The sequence below is a fragment of the Poecilia reticulata genome, chromosome 21, assembly GCF_904066995.2.
Source record: "Poecilia reticulata chromosome 21, P_reticulata-male-v2, whole genome shotgun sequence".
NCBI lineage: Eukaryota > Metazoa > Chordata > Actinopteri > Cyprinodontiformes > Poeciliidae > Poecilia > Poecilia reticulata.
In genome coordinates this window covers 13001939-13019405 of record NC_088850.1, presented here as the reverse complement: position 1 = coordinate 13019405, position 17467 = coordinate 13001939, and the positions used below count along the sequence as shown (strand labels likewise).

At 39.4% G+C, this 17467-nt stretch overlaps 1 protein-coding gene across 1 annotated transcript; it reads left to right on the top strand.

The window, feature by feature from the left end:
• The first annotated feature begins 412 nt into the window (after window positions 1-412).
• Window positions 413-17264, top strand: chrna2b (cholinergic receptor, nicotinic, alpha 2b (neuronal)). Its single transcript, XM_008397890.3, has 8 exons — window positions 413-618; window positions 5129-5658; window positions 6360-8119; window positions 13350-13501; window positions 14042-14086; window positions 14203-14312; window positions 14980-16147; window positions 16938-17264. Exons 3-8 carry the CDS (start codon window positions 8053-8055, stop codon window positions 17061-17063), a joined length of 1668 nt encoding a protein of 555 aa, XP_008396112.1. The 5' UTR covers window positions 413-618; window positions 5129-5658; window positions 6360-8052; the 3' UTR covers window positions 17064-17264.
• Window positions 17265-17467: the final 203 nt, after the last annotated feature.

Sequence of the window (17467 nt, the reverse complement as noted above, 5' to 3'; positions counted from 1 at the left end):
TCTTGCAATATAGCACAATTAACACAATCTTGTCTTTAAACATATAGTTTAATTTTTTTTTCTGTTAACGTGAACAGAAACGTTTTTGGACCGGAGATATGAAGGAATATAATTTCCAAGAGAATGTAAGACTTTTGAACATGCCACAAGAAACTCAGACCTGCACATAATTAGCATGGGTTTAAGGAAAAACGCCATGAAAATTTATTATGCAGATCTCTCGAAGTTTCCATTGTGCTATCAAGCCCACATGCCTACTTACCATAATCCCCATATGTGAAGTAAATTAAGCCCATTCTTTCCCCTCCCTGCTTCCAGCCTCCGTTCCCCGTTGTGGAGAAAAAAGAAATAACTCAGTTTTAGCCTTTTCTGAAAACATTCCCCTTCCTTATAAAACTCCTCCCAGCAGACATGCAGAGGCAGAAGGGCGACCAGGCTCTCCAGACTTACTCTAATTGCGTTTGCGCGTGTCTGCACTTTTCTTTCTCTGACATGAAGGGAAGAGCTGAGTTATTTCTTTTCTGCTTGTAAATGGTACTCTTGAACTTCTGAGTGGATCCGGCGGACTGAAAGAGCAGAAGTGGAAGAATCCAGAGGTGCAAAAATTACTGGAGTTAGGTAAGTCTGATGTGTGGACTGAATGAAACTTTATATAGAGAGTACACTCAGTATTTTCCCTCACGTATTCCTCAGCTAAGGTCAAGACGCTTACATCATTTGCACAAACTTATAAGATGTTAAAGTACATGCATTTTCTGGAGACACTTGAACTGATGTTGCAAATAACCAGGGGAAAATACTGTACCATACTATTAACATACAATTTGTATCATGAAAAATGTAATTTGTAATTTTAAGTAATGTATTTCTAGTTTATTTGTCCTAAAACAAGTTTGATGGGGTTAAAAAAAATCAAGCGTTTCCAAACTTAAGGAAACCAAAAGAATCATGAGGAAATGCGACTCCAGATGAGGGCTGAACTAAGAGAATTCAAAAATTTTCTTACTGAAAATAGAGAAATATATGTATCCATGACTTGACCACACCATGAAGATGTTAAACATATTATACAAGTTAATGTAATATTGGTCTTTTTTACTATTTAACATTTTAAACCCTTTCACTCCTATTTGTGTTTAGCAGAAAAAAACTGGCAACTTTTTTTTTGCTGGCTACCAGAGCCTTCCTTGTCATGGTGCTGCTGAAGTAAATGTGTTTTGACAGCTGTAAAACACACCTGGTCAAGCTTTGACAGGACGGGCCACGAAGCTGAATGGCACCAACCCAACAAACGCTCAGATTTGCTCCTCAACCCGGACTGAAAGAGGAGGACGTGTGCAGCCAAGAGCATCCACATCTACATTTCAGGGATTAATAAAAAGAGATTCACCAAAAGCATTTCTGCAAATGACAGAATCATTTCATACCAATGCCTCATTTTCAGAAAAGAGATACCGTATGTCTGTTCAGCTGCATTCAGGGTTTTAAACCAGATTTTTCCACATACGCTATATGAAACTAACCCTACAAAACTTGCACCAGTGAATCAAGACCTGTACTGACACATGCTGAAGTGTCGCTCTGTGAGAAAAAAATAAATAAAATTTTAGTGTAAAAGACTGCTCTACCGAATATTAAGGAAGCTTCTTGACTTCTAAACACTTGGGAAAAAAAATGGCTAGAATGTCTCAAATTGTTTTGATATCTGGCTAAGAGAGCCAACTCTGATACTAAAAGTTGGTGAGAAGAAAAAAGGTTTGTATCTTTTTATGCAAAGCATACACACATCTGGCTTCAACTGCGCAAATCACTTGAACAACGTTTCAATATTTTCTCATGAACTTTTCTATTTTCTATTTTTAATCAGACCTGCACGCTGTTGCGCTTAAAGATTAAGGTGAAGCATTAAAGGGTTTGGCAAACTCACGGCTTTCCCTTTGTCGAAACGCTTTAAGCCAAGAGAAAAGTCAGCCCATAAAAGTCACTTCCCTGTGACGAATCCTTTGCAGTGAAGCCAAGAAAAACGTGACTACACACTGCAGTCCAACACAAGCACAGTTTGCACCCAACCGTCCTGCATCTTAACTTTCAAGGCATTTTTCAAAGACAAAGACCACTGACTGCTGCTGCAAGTCTGTGATACACTGAAGAATGATCAAGGGTGTTTGCAAAACAAATTTGTCTGTCTTTTCCGAACAGACGAATTACATTTTTATCTTATTACCTTCAGTCATAAGACCAGTGCTGCCACTGCGGACCAACAGGGATTTGTTTTAGTGGTGCTGAAACAAACGTGGTCAAAGTTTTGTAGGAATAAAAAAAGTGTTTGCATCACCACAATTATGGAACATAAAGTGAAGTGCTCCCACTTTATGACAGGTTTCCAATTTAATTTATAAATAAATGTGCCATTTTTCTGTTTGTGGTCAGCTAATTGGTTTTAATCCTCAAAATAACAAAAGTCTATGCAGACTGGATAAAATAATTGCAGAAGCAGATGTAACGCAATGCCGTCATCGACTTGGAACACATCTGGAAAGCTCATTAAATCTGCCTTTATTTTACATGTCAGGTCATCCCAACTGTTACCATACACACAAACACACACATGCAAAAACGCATTACTATGATATCAGGATGTAAACCTCATTGTCCCAAAGTAATCCTATTTGAACATATTTCCACAAAAACCACTGCAACTTAATTGAAGTTGCCATTGAAATGCAGAGGGAACCCTCTTGGTTGTTTTATGGGTGACTGGATGTCTTTCCACACCACAAGTTGCCTTAAAATAAGCAAAATATTTTATTATGTTTGTTTCAGCAGATTTCAGAACAAGATGTACTGAAAAATAATAACTAACCAGACTTTCCTCTAAGCTTTGAGGAGTTTAAAAAGTTTTGAGCCAAATCCAAATGCGATCTGACAGCAGAAATATCTCTGTCGTGCAGTTTATGGTGGATGCCTTCAAATTAAATTTCAATTTTCCATTTCCAGATGCTAAAGCGTGGAACCTAGACAGCCACATAAGTTAATCAAAAACTGTAGTTTGAAAAAAACCCAACCTAGATTGTTTCTTTTTGTACCCAGAAAGACAAAAAGACGACCTGAACATCAGCATTCAGAAGAAAGATCCTTAGAAAACCACTGGAAACAACAGAAACTCTACTGTAAGGAGAAGTTTCAGCTTTCACAGCCTTGGCGTGACACGAGTCACCACACAGTCTAGCCACAGAATGTGAAAAGCTTATTTCTACTCCACAGCTGAGGCGGCACAGTTTTGTGCAATAACTTTTTATATAACAATGATACAAATCCACTGAAAGAGTAAATTTAACCTATTTTACTTCTCACAACAGAAATAGAGAGACATGGTAACTGCTGATGCATCCATTTACAGTAAAACTGTAATCTTTTGAGGAATCCAAAACACCTTTGAGATCTCATACACGTATTTTGAAGGGGCTTCACAGTGGTGCAGTTGTTAGAACTGCTGCCTTGCAGGAAAAAAATATACTTGTCTTGATTCCAGATCTTTCTGCATGGAGTTTGCATTTTTCTACCACGGGTAATCTGGCTAGTTCCCATAGTCCAAATGTACAGGTTAAATGGGCTTAGCAACAAGTGTGTGTGTTTATGGCTGTTTGTCCTGTGTCTTTGGGTTACCATGTGATGGACTCACTGCATGTCCAGGGTGTATCCATGCCTCTAACCCAGTGACTATTGTAGACAGGCACCAGACTCCATGTGACCATGCATGGATAAGCGAGTATAGACAATGAGACTTTATATTATCAAATCAAGTAGTGTGCAGTTGTAAAGAGGAAGGGAAATTGTTGCACACGGGTGTATTTAGTCTGAACTGACAATGAAGCTTAACCCTCTGCTGCAGTGACAACTGGAAGGATTTTGTGATATTCCTCTACCAGCTCTGCACATTTAGAGACGTCTTTGTAAAAAAAAAAAAGAGAGAGAAAGATTGTTTTGCAGATAAAACTACTTGTATAGTAAACTAAATTTAATTGGTAGATGGACAGATTTACTTACCCGTAGTAAGAGTCTCTAAAGCAAGTCTTTCTATTAAATGGAAGTCACTCAGATAGCAGCAACCTGTATGTAGCAAAATAAGACATGTTGTGTGTATATTATTTTATAATCTGCATGTGGCATTTAACAAAAGTTCAACTGAAAAAATGTTGTCTGATAAATTGTACATAGAAAAATATGATTGCTGCTAAAATATGCAGAGTGACATTCAGAGGTTTATGAACCTCGTAAGTATCAGAGAAGAGTCGCAGCCACGTTTAATTCTCAGCTGGATAAATAAGATGAACATTACTGGAAATATTTCAGTATCATTACGTCTTGAGGAAGTGATTTTGAACAAACATTATTGCCATTTGCACAGTGCTGAAGATACAAAAAGTGGAACTGAAAACATATAAATCGGAGTACAAGCTCCGCTGATGGACTAGATGTAAAGTGTAGCGCGCTTAAAAGTGACAGCAGAAAGAAACGACAAAAACATCAGAGCCAGTGGTTGTGAGCAAGTACTCTACTTTATATTTCCAAGATGTTTCCAGCCATTAAATCATCTTATTTACAGAGCTTTTCAAAAGTGCCATTACCTCCTTGAACGTTCGCTACGTTGAGCTCTGCAGTTTGCCTCTCGCTCTGCGCGAGAGGTAATTGCGTCATGCGTCACGGGCAAAAGGTCAAAGGTAACAAGGTGACCGGCTACGAAAAAAACCCAACAAAAAAACTAATAATTTTAGTACATGTTCTTATGTGTCAGAAGAGGGCTTAGGAAATAATAAAAAAATAAATAAAAATAAAAATTTGACCAAAAGGGCACTTGGGGGCAAGGAGCAAAAGGGGCAGGTGCTCAAGCACCCCTTGCCCCCCCCTCTGCACGTGCCTGCTCTTTGAAATGAACAAATGTCACTCTTGTATCTCCTCGGCATATTGGATGTTTGTGCAGTTCAGGTGGTCGTCCATCTGAAAGTTGCAAAATTAAGCTTTAACAGCATACCTTGAACCCAAACCATATCCTCTCACGATCTTACAAAACTCAGAAATCTTCACATCTTTTCATGAAATTTACAATCACTCACCTTTATCTGCTCAGGCTACCATGTGGCAGTTTTGGATGAAACTCATCTTGGCCTGGATCTCCCTGGCAACCCCGATATTTGGCCAAAGTGGAGATGGCGACTGGGGTTCAGGCTTTGACATCCTCCCTGCCTCGATGGCCACCAACGATACATTGGAGGCCATTGGTGACGAGCCTGCGAGTGCGAAAAACAACCATCTCTTAACCCCGTCATCGCCGTCCCCCTCGCTCCAATTTGAACCCCAACCAGATAAGTGCTCTGTCCACTTCAGCACTAAAGCCGAAACTGTTTCAGCTCGAAAGCTGAAGGCCCGGCGAGAGGAGCTGGACTACCTACGGACGATTCAACGCGCCAACAAGGCAGTGGTGGAGAACCTGGCGCAGTTTGTGGGAGCAGAGCTGGGGGATCAGAAATATGAAGATGTGATTAAAGAAAACATCATCAGCATCCAGGAGGACCATAAAGGCTGTAGTGAGGATTTAGAGAAAGCTGAGGAAGATTTGAGAAAGCAGCTGGAGGGAGATGGCTTCGCTGGGATGGAGAAGTGAGTATTGGTTGAAGTTACAGACTGACAATGAAAAGAGGAGAAGATTTAGCATTTCATAAAACATTAGTTATTATTTTTACTACAAACATCTATCTGTGTCAAATTTTTGGCTATCTTGTTCAGGATAAACCAAATAAAGCGTATCAGCACAAAACATTTTCACCAGTGGAGGTATTGTGCTTTGGGCTAATATAGAAACCCATTGGGCCGATGAATCTTGCTGCTGTACACAGACATTTTTAAGCATCGGATAGACCGTCCGTCTGACAGACAACGCTTTGCCCAAACTGAGTCATCGACGGGACAAAACTGCAGCATGTATTTAAAAAAAATAAATATGTCAGGCCTGAACATTTATTTCTACAATTAACAGAATCATTTGGTAAGCTTAATTTATCCCACACAGATGGCGATCTGTCATGGATCATGACTGTTTTTTTGTGTCCTTGATGTTAGATTTGGATCAATTCTAAAGTCTCCAAGCACATCGTAAAATGTAAAACAAGTTGCACTTTTTTTCAACATGGCTATCATTTTCTGAGTCCGTCTTTTCCATTACGAAAACGTCAATCATAATTTACCCCCCGGGAAATGAACAGTAGGTCAAGAGACATTCCTTCATTTGCCTTTTCTGTTCTCATCTTTCCTCCTGAAACCTGTTTTCTTCTCTTTTCTTTTTTTCCCAAATTCTGCCGCAGAGTAAGAGAAGAGTCTGTGGTCTTTGAAGAGATGCTTCGCGCCGCAACGGACATTGCCAGCAGGTTGGAGAGGTCCTCCCAAGCCCTGCATGTTTCATTTACACGGCAGCTGAAAGACATTGTGAGAAATTGATGAACAGAGTTTTGAAACTGTTCAGACGTCAGTTTCCAGTTGCAAAATAATAAATATGTGAATAAAGGCTGGCAAACTGTTATGTGCCAAGATATACAGACCTAAATATTTTGTGTGTTTTTGTTACTCAGATGCAACGATGTCTAGTTGAACTGTTAGCAGGAAAGAAAATGCTGAATAAAATGCTGCAAGTTGGGAGATGATGGTTTAAACAATCCACCCCTCATGGAGTAAGTCATAAAAGCTAGACTTTGTTAAATATTATCTTTAATTCAGGAATTGTTTATGAAATAAATGGAAACAATCTGTGGAGCAAGTTGGAGCCAAGTCTAATATTTATAAAGCAAACTAGAAGAGTCTTTTGGAAAGCCTGAGTAACGACACAATAAGCATTTAGAATGAGAAGACTGTTCATCTATTATGTATTTTCTAGAAAGTGTGGCATACGTTTGTTGAAGAAGAATGTTGCTCTGGTCAGATGAAACCAAAATCAAGATATTTGACTCTACAAAATGCTATTAGATCACCCAAGTTTTAATAGTGAAACTTGGTGGCACCAGGTGTCATTCGTGCTGCGAGGATGCGTTTCTTCAGCAGAAGAGGCAAACTGATTGGAGCCGATGGGAATACAATGTACAGCACATCTGATTAATCTTTCAAAATGTTTTGCCCTGGAAGAACCGATTGTGAAACTGTTTCTCCTGAGTCTCAGAAGGACTGCGTTGTTAATTTAACAGTGTTTGTTCCAATGAAAATCATTTTTCATTAGTCAGTGATGTTACGCAGCTTCTGTGTTCACCCTCACGTTTGGAAAACTTAAAACATCTCCAAGTATATTTATTCACTTAGTCTGCCCTCTAGCTGCTTCCCACAGAAATATCCCAGTTGAGCTGATTCCTGGAGTGAAGAAACGCTTGAAAGAATTGCTTAAATAAAACACTTTCTTATGTGCTCAGATGTAAATGTGGTATTTCAGTTGCCTTTACATCTAAGGTTTATGGCAATCGTAGTGAGAAAGAGAAAGAAGGAGAGAGAAAAGAGAGAGATGAGGAGGAAGAGAAATAGGAGGAGGGACTGCCGGAGGTGTCCTACCAGATACAGGCGCATGTTCCCTGCTAGTTGGATCTACCACTCTCCAGATGAATATCATTAGAAATAGCAAGAGGATAACAGCAACGTGCGTAAAAATGCGCAATAGTTTGGAATTGGCACCGGAGCAAGCCTGGACATTTTCCTACACTTAGGTTACTAAAATAGCAGATTTAATCCACAAATCTGCTATTTGTGGATTAAATAGCAGATCCACAACAGAAGCACATTTCAGTGGTGACCGAAGAGACATTTACCAATGCTGAACCGCGGTACAGTAGTTGGTCGGAGCACTTTTCCACTCTCTCCTCTCCCTCTGATGTAGCAGCAGTTGTGCAGTTTTTTTCCGGATATGCCTCCCAGCTGCGAAGATGACACATGCTTCTCTCACGGACAAAACTCTGACGGATCGTCACCGCTGCGCTTTACTCTCTGATCAAGTTGGACTTATTTTTTCTAACAGAGCGCAAAATGATTCACAACCACCTGTTCCTGAAAGGGACGATCGTCGTCTGGACGCTACTTCTGGGTCAGACAGGTAAGCGTTTTTGTTGTTGTTGTTGTTGTTGTTGTTGTTTTTCCTGTACTGCAAAAACTGAGCATGAATGTAATACACAGACCAGCTGAAAAAAAAAAATTAAGAACCGAAACCTGCGAATTGCAATAACAATCACCTACATTATTTTCCAATAAAAGCCCTACATTTATTCTGACGTCCATCTCTGGACTCGGTAAAAAGCAATGAAATAACTGCGGTCTTTCCTTGTTTGAATTGTTAAACACGTTTTTACTAATTAAAATTTTGTAAAAAAAATAAAATAAAATTCGTATGGTCTTGTGCTCTTGTGTCTCAAACACATCAGGTTTTTTTTATACCTCTATATCCAAATTGAATTAGCCAGCATGGGATATTTTCTTGGTTTAAAGTAGTAGCTACAAACTAGGGATGTCCTGATAGCAGCCCCCCCCCTCTTCGCCCCCCTTGATGCAATATGGAAGCATTTGAGTCTCAAGAAACTTGTAGGTTTAACTGCACACCTGCACAGCACTATAATCAAAATCCTCCAAGTTAAGAATTTGTCATGTAGTTCCAAGTCCCCCTCTAAGGTAAAGTGTGTGTGTGTGTGTGTGTGTGTGTGTGTGTGTGTGTGTGCATGTTTTTGTTTTTTTTGCACTATTTTGTATTTGTCAATGGCATCATCTAAGCTAGTACCTTACATAGTGCAGTTGCATTATGAAAATGCAATGTAAGTTGTTTTTATTGGTTTTCTTGTTTTCTTTTTTAAACAGGTGAAGATGTAAATTATGACATTGTTTTGTCTTTTTTTCTTTCTTTCTGTATGGTCCATTTCTAAATCTGCCCTTTCAGGGTCCCTGCATCTTTTAGTCACAGCCGTATTGTGGCACCGGTTGATGTAAAACAAGACAGCAGGTCAACAACAGGGAATGGGAGTCAAGTCCTACACACTGCCACTAGAATACCAATTAATAAAAAATGCTTTCATTAGGATTTGATACTTGAGATCATATTTGTATTAAAATCAACTGCCTTCTAACCTTCAGATAAATTTCTCCGATTGCAACTGTTTGTTTTCCGTTAGTCAGACATGTTGCAGCCAATATCTCCAGAAGCCATAAAGTCCATAGTGCAGATTTTTAGTTCATTAAAACAAATGCTGGTATCTTTTATTTGTTCCTCATGTTTCACTTTATTAATTCTTTTGTATTTTGTAATTTAACAAGCACCCAATTTATTCTCTTAACCCTGTTTTATACCATCCACCTGATACAAACTGGCACTTTTATATAATAAAATTACTTGCATCGTGGCCTTTCTAAAGTCATTAAACACACAAACATCTTGCAATGTTTGCATGTGTGCCAAAATTGCTAATCTACAACTGATCAAATTCAGATTTTTTTAAATAAGAGGTGGATTCGATATGCATAACCATTGAAGAAAATGTATTTTATGAAAACATTATGCCTTTATAGATATCTGTAGAAACTTTCTCTATGAAAAGAGATTGACAGTAAAGGAAAAGAGTGCTCTTTTTTGCACCAATTTAAACTATGAATCAATTGTTCACTCAAATGCACAAACAAGTAATTTGCAGACTTTCTCAACAGATGCTTGAAAAAAAAACATTTCAAGTCTGCATCTCCCTGCTCCATGTTTCCTTTTTCACTTCTGCAGTAAAAAAAAAAAAAAAAAAGGTAGAAACACAATCTAGAGATGGTTCATTTGCCACCAAGCCAAAGATTAGCTCTTTGACTTGACGCCTTGCAGTTTTCTTGACCAGAAAATGTTCCACGTTGTTCCCCTCTATACTCTTTGCTAAAAGCACTTGACAGTCCAATTTCACCAAGAGTGCCTCTGGCCAAGGAAGCTGCTGACTCGATCCTCCAAACGGGTCAGTGTTTTATAGACCTGGCCGAGGGGCCTGGCTGGCCTCCAGTCTTCTAAGCCCAGTTTGCTGGATTTTGAAGGTGTCATCTCATTTCAAGACTCCACTGGCAGGAGGTTCTTTGATGTATGGTACCCAGGAACCTTTTTTGTTTAGCCCCACACATCTGGTTGCTCCCAGAGGCACGGGAAATGGACGCATCTCACCAGGGCTGTCAAGAGACCAGACAGGAAGCCTCAGCTGCTACCTCATTGGTCAGATTAGAATAAACAAATGAAGGTAGTTGAGTCTATGTGTCCACTTTAAAACCCATCATATGGGAAGGATAATGTCTGGAAAAACAATGCTGAAAATTGTATTTTAAAACATAAAATACTTACTCTGAAACAGCACCGTGATGTTTAAAGTCCATCCAAGATGTCAGTTCTAGCACTAAATCTCTGCATCAGATTTACATGTAGCCACAGGTCTTTACGGCATTGACCCTGCAGAGGGAAGATGTGCAAAGTCCTCTGCACCATGAGAGAAAACGGCAAACATAGCAGGACCTTGTTTAAACCTCGATTATATGTGGATATGCCTGATTTTATTAAGATTTTGAAAAAGATTTTTGAATGAACAAAAGAGAGAAAGGTACTTCTTTCTTTCTTTGTTTGTTGAAAGTTAAAATATTTAATATAACAAAATACTGCCCAGTATTTTTCCTTTATGCCAAATCTTACCTGATTCAAGAACACAATGAAAGCAAGTCACAGAAAGGACACATCACCATTTTGGGCAGTGAAATATAATGAGTTATGGTGCATGACCCATTGTAAAATGTCACACTGTCAGTTTAAGGCTTTTGTTTTAGAGCTAATAAAATAAATGAGGAATTTAACAGTCTTCAGTTGGTAGCTTTTGACATTTTTTGCTAATTAAGGGCTGCTGTTACTCCTCCTAAAGTAATCAACTAGAATAAAAATAAAAGTATAGTACCAGGTCTTAGGCACACTAATGGTCATTGCAATATTCAGAATTGCACATTTTAATCCTTTCCAATATAGTGCACATGAGATACATCAAAGGCCCTTTTTGAAATCTGCTTCTTTTTATGCACAAGTTGTGACACCAAAAGAACAGACATGGTTAAAAACACGCAGTTAAAAATAAATCATTTATCCAACAGTTAAGAAAAAGAAAAGATCCAGTTCTGGTGCACGGAAAAGCATCCATGCCTCAAGACAAGACATGGGTGGACTCATTCTCGTTATTTGCTTACAGGACACCCAGAAAAGTGGAAGAACTCACAGGGAACAACAAATAACTCGAATATGCGGTAACTATTACTGTCAGGACGAAAACAGGCGATGAAAAGCAGGCAGTGATGAATGGACAGGGATGAACAGAGCGTCTGGCAGGAAGGTGATGAAACTGACAGACTTAACTACTGGGAGAGTTAATGAGCGACATGAGAACCAGGAGTGACTAATCGGGGGAATGTGGTGCAGTTGGAGAAAAAGCAGAGCAGGAAAATCAAGACAGACTGACTAATAAACCCAGAGTGAACACAGATGGAGCTGAAAAAGGTCATGCAATTAACTATTAACAGAAAGGTTAGGGTCTAACAATAAAATAATAGTCTTAAACATAAACACAAAAATCCTTTCTCTCACAAAGATTAAAAGTTGCCAAAGTTTCTGCAGCTACAAACTCTCTGGTTTAGCACAGTGTGGATTCAGCTTTTAGATCAACATCAAAACTCGCAGACATTTAATTACGCACAAGCAGCTACATAATTCATGTCCATTCGATCGTTTCAGAGTCACCTGTATTCAAATGTTTAATGTCTGTGTCACATTTGGTGGTTGGCGTTGACCCACAGGCAGAAACATGGAGTGAATGTACACAAAAAGTACAAATAATGGAAGGTAACCAAGAGTGAGATCAGGAGCGTTGCTGGTGCCTATCTCCAGCTAACGTTCCGGACGAGTAGCGGGGTACACCCTGGACAGGTCGTCGGGCAACACCGAAACACACTGGACAAACAACCATGCACACACCTAGGCACAATTTGGAGAGGCAAATTAACCTGCCAGTCATGCTTTTGGACTGTGGGAGGAAACCGGAGTACTGGGGAGAACCCATGCATGCACAGGGAGAACATGCAAACTCCATGCAGAAAGACCCCGGGCCGGGAATCAAACCCAGAACCTTCTTGCTGTATGGCAACAGCGCCACTGTGCGCCCCCATTAGAAACATAATAAAACTAGAGTAACTAAGAGGACTAGACACAAGAAATAAACTTGATAAACTACTGAGATCACTAAGAAAAAACTGGACCAAAGTAAAACAGAAACACAGCTGATCTAATGAATGACAAGAAAGAAGGGACAATGAAATAACAAAACCCAAAACCAGCTCAAACTACCTGGGGTCCTGCTCACCTTTTTCAGTATTAACTAAACTGAATGAAAATGAAATCCAGTTGAATAAGTCAATATTATCATGTTTTTTAAAATATGACTGGTAAATGTAAGTTATGACAGAGACTTTTTTCATGCTCTTAGTCAAAATATCAATGAAAAAAGCTAGTGCAACCTCTACTCCACGGACATTTGCAAATAGGCCAAAACGCTTCATTTTGGTTTCATCTGACCCAAGCACCTTCATTCTCATGTTTGCTGTGTCTCTTTCATGGGTATTTCAAAACTGCAAATGGGGACTTCTTCTCGCTTTCTTTCTAGAAAGTGTTGATTCTTGCCACTGTTTTAGGATCCAGATGTGTGAAGTGCATTAAGAGTAGCTGTTCTTTCAACAGACACTGGCATGTGGCTCTGTCCAGCTCCTTCAGATTTTTCTTCTCTTGCCTGCTGCTATACATAACGCTCTCATAGCCTGTACTTCCAGTTAGTTTGCATTTATTCTGCAATTTCTTTCGACTTTTAGATTATTCTCTGAAAGGTGCTCAAAGCCTGGGATTTTATTTTATAACCTAATTTTGCGTAAAATGTCTTTAAAACGTTATCTGTCTTCTGTATTCCTTGGCTCTCTTGATGCTGACAGTCTGTAATGTTCTCTAACAAGACATCTGGATTCAAACTGAGATTAAATCTCACACAGCTGAACTGCAGCTGGACGTCTGTGATGAAACACCTCCATGTTTCCAGCTCCTGCTCTTTCCTTCACAAGCCACAACATGATGCCATGTTTGCGTAAATTAAACATTATTACATAAAGAGTGTAAATGATCATATTTACTTGAAAACACTTGATAGCATGAAATCAGAGATCCAACGTAATCATCTAAATTAACTCTATGTGTTTGTAAAATTCTAATAAAGAGTATTTTTAATAAATAAACATCTTATTTTCCACAGTTCTTGGTCATGTTAAGACCCATTCACATGCCGAAGATGAACTCTTCAAGACGCTGTTCTCTGGTTACAACAAGTGGTCAAGACCTGTCCCAAACATCTCTGATGTGGTTATAGTCAAGTTTGGACTGTCCATAGCCCAGCTCATTGATGTGGTGAGTTACATGAAAGGATTGTAATTGTGGATGCAAAAGGATTCAAGCAAAATTGTTGTTTTAATGCTAAATATTTTTGTTGATATTCAATATTTCTGAATCTAGCAAAGGATTTGAAGCATCGCAGTGTCATTTTCACCAGTGATTACAGGATGTGGTGAGGGAAGAACTGATGTATCCTCTGTGTGTTTTCAGTAATGCTTGTGCTGCTTGGTCATTTGATGATAAAGAACTGATGATGATAAAGAAAGAAAGGCAAAACTAGTATCGGAAAACTGGTTGTAAAACTGTTTAGATCTGACCTCAAGTCTAACATGAACACCAAATGGAAGAATGGATGTGAAAGAAATTCATGCCAAAAATGCTGGATATATGCAAAAAACAAGATGTTTGTTCCATCGCTTGTAGTCATAATATTCAACCAAACGGACCGGATCTCATGTGTGTCTCATTTAGATTGCAAAAATGTTACTTTACACATACATCTTTAAGTACTTTCAGTTAGTTTGTTCTTTGTTTTCTCCTGCGTCTCCCGTTTAGGATGAGAAAAACCAAATGATGACAACTAACGTGTGGTTAAAGCAGGTCAGAAAACCTGTTTCTACAGTCAAATTTTTTAAAGAATTGTTTCTGCCTTCAATGACAAAATCTTAAGGGATAAAAACTCAAGGATCACACTGATCTCTGTTTGACTCTCCCAGGAGTGGAATGACTACAAACTTCGCTGGAGACCGTCTGACTATGACAACGTAACGTCCATCAGAGTCCCATCGGAGCTCATATGGGTCCCAGATATAGTTCTCTATAACAAGTGAGTTAATAGTTTCTTTTTTTTTAATTTTTCGTTAAGATTTTTTATTTCTGTGATAGTTCTTTTTGATCAAATATTATTGTTTACAAATAGCATCCAGTTTTAATGTATATTGTCAAAAAGTAAAAAGTGTGGAGATCGTTCAGGTGACTATTCAAACTGTTTGCTTTAAAAATTAAATACATATTTTTATTGTATCTTCAAAGACTCTATGACAAATTTATAGGTTTATGATATGTGTATAGTGCCATCTAGTGGTATAATAAATTGATTACTGTTTACATGTATTTGATGAGCTCCCTGTTTAGCACATTGGTGAAGCTCACTCATTTTAAAAAAAAGGCAGCCTTTATGAATGCACCATCGCCATGTGAAATCAGCCTTCAGACTCAAGTCCCAGCACCTAAAGTCACCTCACTCAGATTAAAATCAAGCAGGTTGATGATGGAGTTCTGCTCCGATGAGTCTGTTTAATCACTGTCTAAATTAAACTGATGAAATGATAGCGGCTCTTCAACAGAAGCTATTATAACGATTAAGATAATGAATGGGGTTTAAAGTGAGTTACAGTTTTTCAGCGTGTGATTTTTGTATGTGCCTAAACTTTGCTTCCCTCTAAGCCACGGCAGTGCTGGGTTTGCTTTCGCAACTTCTTTTTCTATTCTAGTGCTGATGGTGAGTTTGCTGTGACCCACATGACCAAAGCTCACCTGTTCCACACCGGTAAAGTGCGCTGGGTCCCCCCTGCCATCTACAAAAGCTCCTGCAGCATCGACGTCACCTTCTTCCCCTTCGACCAGCAGAACTGCAAAATGAAATTCGGCTCCTGGACCTACGACAAAGCCAAAATCGACCTGGAGCGGATAGAAAACACCGTGGATCTCAACAACTACTGGGAGAGTGGGGAGTGGGCCATCATCAACGCCGTGGGAACATACAACACAAAGAAATACGACTGTTGCCATGAGATCTACCCAGACATCACCTACTTCTTCATCATCCGAAGGCTTCCTTTATTTTACACAATCAACCTCATCATTCCCTGCTTGCTGATCTCATGCCTCACCGTCTTAGTTTTCTACCTGCCCTCAGACTGCGGTGAGAAGATCACTCTTTGTATCTCGGTCCTTTTGTCCCTCACCGTGTTCCTCCTGCTCATAACAGAGATCATACCCTCCACGTCTCTCGTCATTCCTCTCATCGGCGAGTACCTCCTCTTCACTATGATCTTCGTCACCCTGTCCATCGTCATCACGGTGTTTGTGCTAAACGTGCACCATCGCTCACCCAGCACTCACAAGATGCCCCGCTGGGTTCACTCCGTGTTCCTGGACCTGATCCCACGCTGGCTGTTCATGCGCAGGCCGGCGCCCGACGGCCGGCGCCGCAGGCTGCTGCTACTCCAACAGCAAATAGCAGCAGAGAGGCGGCAAATGCAGATAGCAGAGTATGAATCAAGCCACTGCATCAGCACCTCTTATACCTGGATGAGAGACGGGAGCACTCTGGAAAACCCGGAGAGAAGCTGCTACGAGGACCTGGAGCTTGGAACGCTGACGTCATATTTCTCCTTCCGGCCCCCCTCTCCGAGACCTCCGGGGTTGACTCCTCCGCTGCAACAGAAAAAAACCCAGAGCAACCAAAACTTGCAAGATGGTGCTGCAGGATTAAACAGACAGCCGTCTGGAGCCAGGTTTAACTCCCCGCAGCAGCCGCCTAAAGGGGACAGCTCACTGTTAGAGTCACCTTTCATACTTTCACCAAGTGTAATACGGGCGTTACAAGGGGTTCACTACATTGCAGACCATCTGAGAGCTGAAGATGCAGATTTCAGTGTGAGTATTGCTTATCATAACTACCGCAGTACTACTATTTTCCTGCTAATGAAAACAAGGTAAGACATAAAAATAAGATATGATTTACCAGCTGATGAGAAAGTTAAAAGTAAACAATGACTAGACATGGGGCCTGTCAATGAGAATTTAAAGAGTCTGTTAGGAAAGTCATTAAATGTTTGTGAAAGGGCAGATTTGATTCGTTCTCTGCTCTACAATACTGGAAATTGAGATTAGATTGGGGGGTTAAACTAATCTCAAAGATTACGCTGAGGATTCACAAAAAGATATCAAGGAATTTTTTTGATAACTAACAAATGGATGAAAGTCAGATCCATAAAACAGCTAGAAAATTAGTCAATTGAAGAACAGAAGCAACTTCTTGTTTTAGGTTTACTAAGGTAAATAGATCATTTTTTGGCAAAAAGTCACTTCAGAGACATTTATTCTTGGGTTCTTGAGCTAGTGGTCTGCTTTTAATGTACCTAAAGTCGTGTTAAAACTCCAGCTGAGAGTCAATATCAGGAGTTCCAGAGAAAAGAATCTTGTGAGTTGATTGATGCTGACAATTTTCAGTAAATCACTTTGCTGGATGGGAATAGTGAGGAGCAGACTTTAAGCTGAGAGCGTAGTCCTCCAGAATATATTGCAGCGCTGGTGTCCTAAAGCAGTACATTAAAAATCTAGTTCATAAACAAAATACATTTATCTCAGAAGATTGCTGTCTTCGCTTAGGCATGTTTTTTTATTCCATTAAATTTTCTCTCCTTCGTTGTTTTTTTTTCCACAGGTGAAGGAGGACTGGAAGTATGTTGCCATGGTTATTGATCGGATCTTCCTGTGGATGTTCATTATTGTGTGTCTGCTTGGAACAATAGGTCTCTTCCTACCCCCCTGGTTGGCTGGCATGATTTAGGTTTTGTGAGATAAAAAAAATAAAATCTGTAGCTGGACTCTGATTTATTGTTGATGTTATTTTGTTTTAATATTACAACTTCTGTGGGCTCAGAAGTCAGAAGTTATTTAAATGGACTTCAGTAATACTGCATCAGGGTTGACAGCAGAATGGTAACATTTACAAGTATGTTCAGAAATAAACATGAATGCTTACATTAAATTAGTGGTGAGATTTATTAACTTGCTAATAATGTGAAATTATGCAACAATGTTGGCCTGAACACTTTTGTATGTGAGCCAGTGAGGTGTCAGTGAAACACTAATTTCTGTTACTTAACTTCTACTGGAACCTCAGTTACTTAAATTATCAATGCTGCAATTATAAGGTATTGGACCCTGTTTTCATGTTTTCTTTTTAACCGT